The sequence below is a fragment of the Cydia pomonella genome, chromosome 2 (assembly GCF_033807575.1).
Source record: "Cydia pomonella isolate Wapato2018A chromosome 2, ilCydPomo1, whole genome shotgun sequence".
In the NCBI taxonomy this organism is placed as follows: domain Eukaryota; kingdom Metazoa; phylum Arthropoda; class Insecta; order Lepidoptera; family Tortricidae; genus Cydia; species Cydia pomonella.
Genome location: NC_084704.1, coordinates 29,736,447 through 29,746,533, shown reverse-complemented (window position 1 = coordinate 29,746,533; position 10,087 = coordinate 29,736,447). Strand labels below are relative to the sequence as shown.

The following is a 10,087-nucleotide window of genomic DNA, read 5'->3' as shown; positions in this document are numbered from 1 at the left end:
TGTCTATCCGAGGCTTTGCTTCGTGGTCGTTAGTGCTAGAAAAATGAAATTTGGCATGGTCATATAAATCAATAAAGTCAACAAAGTCGTACAATAAAATCTAAAAAAATATTTTTTTTAGGGTATCTCCCCTACACGTAAAGTGGGGGTGTTTTTTTTTGCTTCAACCCTACAGTGTGGGGTATCGTTGGAAAGGTCTTTCAAAACTAATAGGGGTCTTTAACAAACATTTTTAGATAAAGTGAATATATTCGGAGATAATCGCTCCGAAAGAAAACGTATGAACCATAGGTCCAAAAATTAGAAAAAAAAATCGTGGAAGTAGAGCTTAAGAAAGACATTAAATGAAAACTATAGCAGACATGATCAGTTTATCTTTTTTTGAGTTATCGCAAAAAGGTTCCCCTTCATAGTAAAAAGACGTACATTCACAGTTAAACGTTATTACGACTGTGGGTTGTTAAAGTTATTTGGCATTATTCATGTAAATAAGCTAAAATTTTAGATAAAAATTTGCTTATTTTACTCATTCTGTTTTTATTTAATTTGTCTACAACAGTTTCATTGCTGTATGAGTAAAGCCATTGACTATTGGTAGTTTTAGAACGAAAGAGTAAACATCAAAAAGTAAGAGGCAATCCCACTAATTATATATTCATATTCGTTTATTGCATTCATGTACGATGCATTATGTCTAGGACTTATTGTTATACTTTACTTTTTCATGCGTTAATGAACCAAATCATTTTAAAATTACTGCAGTTTGCTAAAATATGTGTTTTATTCATCTATATAGCAATCTGAATGTTTTTCGCTATGGGATATTTATCTTTAGACTTGCAAAGTCTCCGATTGCAAGTAAGTCTGTTACTTTAATTAGTACTATACTTTAAGCTCCAGTTTAGCTTATTGTGACGGAAGAGTAACTACGGAACTCTACACTGCGCATGGCCCTACATGCTCTTGACGGTTTTATTTAAATGATATATTTATTTTCGAAAAGACTATTATTTTAAATTAGTCAGACATAGAAAAAGTTTCGCTGCTACTTTTTTTCCGGCCCACTCCTTATATTACGTAATGATTTGTAATGGATACGGCGTGTTTGTCAAGTTTTTTTTTATAAGCAAGCTGAAGATTAAAGGAAGACTCACGCTAGAACGGTCCGGGTTCGGGACGAGGCTTTCGACACTTCTTTTTCTATGACAGGTGCTCACTATAGAAAACTGAAGTATTTGACGCCCCGGCCCGGGCCTTGACCGATGTAGCCATTCTTTAGGCCGTGAGTCATCTTTTTAGGTCTACTGGTGGTGGTTTGGTATAGCTATAGAGTTATTACTTAGGTTCTAGTTATTCAAGTACACCACTCCAGTGAGTATATGAAAGACTACAATTAAGTTTTAGGAGTTCATTCGCTCGACCTTTATTTATCTGCGTCTAAACATAAATCTATGCATATGTATTTATTTGAAAATGTTATTCGTCAGCAGAGCTCGTTGAAATTACTCGACAGATGCAAGTTTTCAATGAACTCTCGCTGGATAGGTACTCTGACTTCGTGGAAAACTTTTAATTTTAATTGATTATGATTTTATGAGCAGCGTTAGAGTTAGTACTTTCTTGCATTTTGTTAAAAGTTCCGTTTCGACTTTACAAATAACGGTTTGGGATTATTGGATGGCAATTCAAATGAAATGATCGTCCAGGTCCTTTGGTGAGTCTCGTCGTCGGCTGGTCTGCGATGGTCAGGAGCACCGGCCTGTGGTCGGATGAGAGATCAGTAGTGTAAATATGTATGTTCCATCTCAAAACTATTCCGCCAGAGGGCGCCACTTGGTAGTTCGGCAAAGATCCGCCAGAGGGCGCCACGTGGTAGTTCGGCAAAGATCCGTTAGATGGCGCCACTTGGTAGTTCGGCAAAGATCCGCCAGAGGGCGCCACTTGGTAGTTCGGCAAAGATCCGTTAGATGGCGCTACTTGGTAGTTGTTCATTGATCCCCGTCAGATGGCGTTACTTTGTACGTGTAAGTAAGTTAGTTATCGATGAATTTAAAAAGTTCGGCAAAGATCCGTTAGATGGCGCCACTAGCCCCCTTCCCGCCGCCTCCCCGCCCTCCCCCGCCCCCTCCCCGCCGCTGCCCCTGGCCCTGCGCCCCTTGGTAGTTGTGCATATATCCTCGCCAGTTGGCGCTACTTTCTATGTTTAAGGTATTTATCTCCCGAGGGAAAACTTCGCTAAAATAGATGGCACCACTTTGTACGTGTACGACAAACAAAAAGTGACGAGGTGGCCTCCAGTGGCGAAGGTCGGATTCGAACCAGCGTCTTTAGCTAACCGGGGCGTCTTTAGCCAGTTAACGTCATGAACCCCTAGGCCACCCCGTCACGGTGAAACAGGTCCTAATTTCTCGTTTTTGGCTCAATTTAGGTATTTATCTCCCGACGTGTTGCATCAGCCGCCACCGTGGCGCCGACGGCCACCTGCAAATTCCTACGTGGGCGTCGAGGTCGATCGAGATAAGAGAGAGAATAAGTTAGATTTAAAATATGCATATATATATTTATATATTTATATATTGGCGCTACTTTGTATGTATCTGACGCCACAGAGCACGTGTACGCGTCAAGGTCGAGGTCGATGGCCTCGGCTCGCTCCCGGTGCGGTTGGTTTTGGAGCTTGCGGTCAGCAAATATATGGACTTTGTACTTTTCCAACTGCCCAATAAGTTTGTTTTACAATATGCATACGGGCATATTTGCAAGAGCACATAATATAGAGTGGTTACAACCGGATAGAAAAATATATTTTTCTTGAATACCTGGGTATTCGATATTTATCCAGGTACTAGTCGTAATGTTAAACATACATGTTTTTACTTACATTACGGGATGTTTCATGTTAATCTAAAAGTTGTAACTATTTCTAGTTACATCTGGTAACATTTACATCACACTTTTTAGAAAAGGGAGTTTCTAAACCTAAGTATGTCGTTAACTAGCAAAGTCGAGTATATCTGTATGTGAATAATAAATAAATATCGAATATCCAGGTATTCAAGAAAAATACATTTTTATATCCGGTTGTAACCACTCTATATTATGTAATAGGTATTTTTTAGCTGACCTAATTCCGATTCCTGGTACTGGTGAACTTATTTATACCACGTCGGTGGCAAATACTGTCCGCCTGATGATAAACTGTCACCGTAGCCTATGGATGCCTGCAACTTTAGAATTGTTACACGCGCATTGCCAACACTTTAAAAACCTATACACTGCTTTTTGAATTGGGAATGGGAAATTTCCTATCGCTCGTTGAACAATAATGTGGAGAAATGATCATGTATGCGCAGGTGTGTAGATAGATAGGTATACTGAAATAAAAAAAAGTTTAAAAGTGAATGAGTAATTATTTATTTACCAATCATTTAGCTATTTTACAATGTCCCCATGCAAGGGTTTTATTACCATCGTTCAAAATGAATCTCTTTTCATCTTTACCACAGAGAATTTTCTTTCTTCTAATTTGAGTGTACATATTGTGCTTATCACTAATCAAATTATACATGTTATCATAGAGAGTTTTACTCAAGTCTAAACAGGTATAGTATTTATTAAAATTTAACCTACGTACAGCAGCGGCGTTAACACCTTTGTTTTTTTTTATACATTTAATTTCGTTATTGTCATCAGAGTCTAATATATACGCATACATTTTTGCCCTTAACGCAACAAATTCTCGTATTATTCTTCCATTGTTTTCATCCTTCATCATGCCCACAACCTTTTTATTGACTTGTGGTAAATTATATACGTTGTTTTGAGGCAAATCTGAAGTGTCAAATCTGCTATGCAAGTCAGGTTTAATGTCTTCGTAAAAGTTATCTGTTTTGATATGATAAACAAAAGAATCGGTGTCCGTGTATAAAAGGCTTACATTATCACCGTATTTATTTAACATGTAATCATAGTGAAAGTTGTACATGATTTGTTTACTCAAATCTAATACACTAAAACCTACATAAATAGGTTTGTCATATACAATTATGGTTTTGTTCATTTGCACAGCTACTAGTTCTTCAGAGAAAATAGAGGCACTGTGGAAATTTGGTCTGGAAATGTAACGATCGAGACCATATGTAGGTTTTTTTCGTTGTTTATGTTCGCTGTGCAAAGTATCCCACCGTTTACACAACTTGACATCAACCCTTTTCTCGACATTTTCAATAGTTTTCCCGAATATGGAGTTATTCATGAGTTTAAAGAAATCTTTTTCAAAACTGTTTTTAGCTTGGATTCTCATTTGCGAATTTAAGTCAATATATGATTTTAGCCAAGATGATTGATTGAAAGTGAGAATTCTATGAATTTTCTTACAAATTAAACCTTTTTCTATATAAAGTTTGAGGTTAGCATGGTGCACGACATAATTGGTTTTGTTATCGAACGTTAGCAATAACTTTTTAATTTTACCTTCAATTGGTAGCTTGGTTTCAGCACAGAAAGGGTAATCATTATGCAAGTCATGTAAGCTATGCGGATACTCCAAATCTACTTCCAATATATATCCAACATCAGAGTCTATCCGCTGTGTCGATATATCAAACAGTTTAACCTCGTCTTCACTCATCCACCTAAAGTTATCGATTGGAAGCGGACGTCGCATGGCATCACCGTAAAGATTATTTATATCCAAATAGATGATAAAACTGCTGTCCTGATTCATGTCATAATCATGCATAAATACATTATTGGCCTTAGCATAGCGGTTTGACGCTTGACATACACCACCTCTTATACCTTTCTTTATAAATTGAATCATTTCATAGTCCGTAAACAATTCTAGGCATACTTCGGTATGTTTCAACATGGCGTCCCAACTCAAACCGGGTGCAGTGACATATTGACACGGATCTAATTCATACGCACCTAAACACACTTGTCTAAAGTTTTCAAACACTTCAGCCAATAATAGAACATCTGTCTTTAAATATAAGTCACAGTATTCACCCAGAGTTGTAATATTGAACGCATCCCAAACATCTTTTGCATGTTGGTAATCCTCATCGGAAATATTTAAGTCCGTGAGGCTGCTATAGAAGGCGGCCTGAGGGGGTAGCGCAGTTTCCTCAAGCCGCCTCCAGTCACTTACATACTCGTAAGGAAAAACTCCTTTACGCGTAAGTAACTTCATATATTTCTCACGCTCGTAACAATTATCGGATGGTGGTAAGAAATGTGGTAGTATTTTGAATTGGTCCTGTGAAAGGTTTGAAACTAGTTTATCCAGGCTACTTGACATGAATTTATACGAGTCGACAAACCTAAGACTGTATTCGTTAATCTCTAAATTGAATGAAATATATTTTTCCTTGTTAATGGGAATGCAGGTTAACTTTCCCTTAATCTTGGCTAATTCCTTAATGAATAGATGACAATCGTAACCGCTCAAATTGTGAAAGACGACTGGTATAAACTTTGGTAATTGGTAATTCAAATTACATGAATTGTGTGTTTTGCCTCTAATATTACCCGTTAAATGACAATGATCAATTACATAAGCTTCATCATCTCCAATTTTTTTCTTGCAAATATGACATATATTGGAGGATGTGTTAGCACCGGTGCTGTCGCTGTAATTTTTTTTTGGTGGTACGACTTTTTGCAAGATTTTTATGATTCTATCAGCGTCTTCACGAATGCTCTGTATAAATTTCTCCACACAATCTTCACCGCGATAGATAACAAATTTGGATAAATTATTGTCATATTCACAATGAATATAATAGGAAAAACTACATGGCACATGTTTATGGGTGTTACAAGTAGCACTTGTAGTATTAGACTTTTCATTAGCTAATGGAACTAAAATCGATTCAAAGTCACCATAAATTACAAATGGCACTTTCATTTTATTTTTATAATTTTTGAAACGTAAGTATTTATTATTAGGCTTAGGTAGCTCTACAAGTGTCTCCCCACAACCAATTGCTCGGTGTCGATCTAGTTTATTTTTATTTGCAAAGGGGTGTAAACACCCATCACATATCCATGTTTTTTCTGTGTGTTTAGTAATTTGCGAACGCACCAAACGAGACAAATTTTTAATCCAACAATAATGTGAAACATCACCTCTCTCAAAATATAACAAATTTACATGATTTTCGCAAGACATTTTCGAAATACGTAGAGGTACAATAGTCAGACCCCTGTCATCCCTTTTCTTATCTGTATCAATACCATATACATTAACACTGATTTTATTAAATTTTTCAAACGTTTTAATGTCCGAGAGACAAACCGGATCTTTTATACCTGTCACGTTAAAAATGTCTGTATAATGTGGGTACGATGAGGGACGATCACTGTTTTTATCAACTGGATAGAGAGCACTAATGATGGCCCAAAAAAAGCACTTGTTATCTTGATTTTTCACGTTAACACATGCATTCTTCGATTGCACCTCGGGTGGCAGTGGTATATATGTAGATCCTTTGAGTGGTTGATATTTGTTAACGTTGACGTTGAGAAACTCAATCTTCTCGAGACCCCAACCGCTGTCCCTTTCGTTGAAATCTTCACATTTTTTGGAAATACACAAGGATATTTGTTCAAAATACGATGGAAAATCCATACAGTCTTTATGCAGAGCCACGTTTTTTGTGTTGAATGACTTTAGATCACGTATCACTTCACCTTCAGCATTGGTTTTCACAAAAGTACCAAAGAGTTCAACATTTATTTTTACATGTTTATGTGTTTTTAGTTCAATGGTAATCAGCTTTTCAAGCGTTTCTCCAATATTCAACAAATACATTTTAGGATCCAAAATGTCTGCACTCCCATTAATCCGGTATGTAATTATTCTGCACTTGAAGGCACTGTCAACAATGTAAACAGCACCGTCGGCAGACTTTTCTTGTGCACAAAGCAGGATGTGGCGGTCACTTTCCGAATGAGATATCAAACAGTTTGATAATACATCTTCGTTACAAAAGTTGCAATGATGTAACAACGCCATGGTGATGCTTCAATTCACTCGCTCAGACAACGGTACGGTCGTGCCGTGAGGCGGGCTGCGGGCAACTGACATCATGCCATGCGCTGGCGTCTGCGGTGCGCGGCGAAGCGGGGAAGGGGAGCCTAGCCGGCGCCGCGCCCACGCATGATTTGCACGTGTCAAGGTCGACCTCGACTCGTGCGCTGACGTCTGCGGTGCGCGGCGAAGCGGGGAAGGGGAGCCTGGCCGGCGACGCGCCATGCGACGCCCACACATGATTTGCACGTGTCGACACAGAGTGAGTCATTATTGCATCATCGGGCTTGACTGAGAATGGTTAGAGAAAACGGGGATTTCCCGTCGACCAAACACAAGTGAATGATTACATATCTTCAAGTATACTCTGGTGAACCCACTTTGTGAGTAGAAAAAAAAGACGTAATATTCAATTATTACTGCGCGTTATTACTGTACAGCCTACAATTGCATTGGTGTAGGGGAGGAAGAAAGATAAGGTTCTATGTTAAAATAAATAATAAATAGGTTAGTTATTGTTTTTTATTTTTATTTTCATGAAACTTTAACCGTTTCAATTGAAAATATAGGTATTACACAAAATATCGGTGGCATAACACTTGATTTCAGAGTCGACAATATCGTTTACATTGCACAAACTACCTATAATATTGCGTGCATGTTGAACATTAGCGGGGTGATATATCTTGAAATGTTTCTTGAAGAAGTTGAGACGGTTTTCGTAGGTAGACTTTATTTTGTTCAAGTATCCGATACGTGCGTTAATACACTCCATAACACATTCGATATGACTCCATTCCATGTGGTTTATCACCAAGGGGTGTGTGTTCGTCACCGGTTCATAGTCACAGCTGAGTAAAAGTAACGGTACAGGAGAGATACACATCCGAAGACGATCGCACTGAATCAGCTCTGGTGAAACACACATTGGGCTATGAAAGAAGTTTCCAATGACGTCAACTTTTTCCGCAAACATTGCATTCCATTCTTCACAGGTGAGTTCATAATGGCCATTAAAACTGACACAGGTATGTAATCTGATTTTAGCTTGAATAAACTGCAACTTCAAGTATACATGGATATTTGCAATCGGAGCACTTGCACCAGCAGGACAGCGTTTGAGATTGTAGACACTCTTGCTCAGCTCACAGCAACCATCACCAGCACCGGAACAATCAATCAACGGTGTGTAAGAAGGTAAAAAAATGTTTGAATAATTCATTTTTTAAACGTATTTTCAAAGTTCCAAGACACGTTTACAATTGAGGGTGGTCAATGCTCTACTGAATGATTTTACGTGTGGCACTGGTGAGAGCGTTGTACTCAAACAGTGAATCATTGATAATGAGACAGTATGCCGTGGTGTTGGCAGGTACATTCTCTTTAAACTCCATTTCCAATTTAATATCAATAGCACCAGCTCCCGAGTTGAAGCTGTCACACTGTCTGGACGTGTCAATGACTATTAATGGAGAGTGTGTCTTGTAATGAGCATAATTTACTTGAGGGCTGGTATGATCACGGCTGTAGTACGATCGTTGGAAATTGGTAAATGCGTCATATAAGAGCGCATAGTTGTTTGTTTTAAATTCAGCCGAAAAAGGATCGTATGGATAATACTGTGCGTTCAAATACACCCTGCAATTGGTAAGATTACAATGGTCGAATATACTCATATCTTTGGTCTTGTCGTTCCTGCGTGCCGTTTGGAAACCAACAATGAGATAGCGAGGTTTCTCAAGCTGAGTATTAGTCTTGATGCACCAAATATGACGTTCTGAGGAAGGTAGTATGGGATATTCATACAGTTCCCACGTGCGGAACGCTATCTGAACTGGTATGCTGCCCTCAACATACGACATTAAGCGCAGTTTCTCCTTATCAGATACTTTTATGACTGGCATCCTCCATGTGACACGAGTGATTTCAATCTCACCATTTGGAGTCGGCGGTTTTGGTACCGTATTCGGATCAACGGGTGCTAAATCTAAACAGTTTACATCTATACTGGCGCGATTTAATATCAACTCGTGTTTCCCATTCATTATTACCTTCTTGTAATCCTCGGCGAAACCCAAGAAATGAGATAGTGGTATGGTTAATGTAAACTTGTCATGTATCTTTTTAGCACCAACTTCCCACCCCGCAGTCTGAAGACTATGGTCCATTTCCTTGGTGTATGAGATTAGTCCCTTAATGGTGGATGTGATGCCGCAGTTTCTCGCTCGATCAATCTCCACACCGTTCAATTCATAACGAATGTCTTGAAATAAAAAAGCAGCACCATTGTTGACCAGTAGACAGCCTTTCTCCACAGTGCCTTCCACTAATATTTGACTTTGACTCGGTAGTAGAATTAGATCTTGACGGTTGATACATATGTGGATGTTATCGTTGTTTTTGAAAGAGTCATTATACGGAGTGTATGGGTGAAATTCTATACTTTCTATACTGTCATCGAATAACACCTTCTCACCAATGTTTAAGATAGATGACGAGGACATACTTTGAAACCGATACTCTGTAAAAATGTACTGTTTTCTCTAGTCAATTTCCTTGGTTGTTGTTGTTTTTGTAGTGACTGCCGCTGTCTCTCGTTAATACGACGAGTTGTAGTAGTTCTCTCGACGAGAGCAAGATCTCGACTAGTTGTGAAGGTGTTGTTACCAAGGCTTTTATTGTTATGTATAATCATTTTTTTTTTACTTTTTACGAATATGCAAACGAAGTGCAATGCTTTCACCTCGGAAATTTACCGTATTACCGTGCTCGTTTACAATGCGCAATTCAATGTTTTGTATGCGATTGTTACTCTTCTTGACGGGTAGATATATAATATTGGTAGGTTGTTCAATAATTTGGTAGCCGGGCGGGACGTCAGGTGAAAACTCGTGTAAAACATGTGACGGCTTGTTGTTTACGAATGAGCCCTCCACAATATTGCACTCTATTCTTATAGTGTTTGTAATGATTATATTAATTGTTTTATCCGACCAATGTGATGTTTTTGCTTTAAGCTTTTTCGCTGAATAACCAAACAATGACCCTATG

General features: G+C 38.4%; 1 protein-coding gene across 1 annotated transcript; it reads right to left on the bottom strand.

The window, feature by feature from the left end:
* Positions 1 to 8,316: 8,316 nt before the first annotated feature.
* Positions 8,317 to 9,540, bottom strand: LOC133515516 (uncharacterized). Its single transcript, XM_061848062.1, has one exon. It carries the CDS (start codon positions 9,538 to 9,540, stop codon positions 8,317 to 8,319), a length of 1,224 nt encoding a protein of 407 aa, XP_061704046.1.
* Between the last annotated feature and the right edge of the window lie 547 nt (positions 9,541 to 10,087).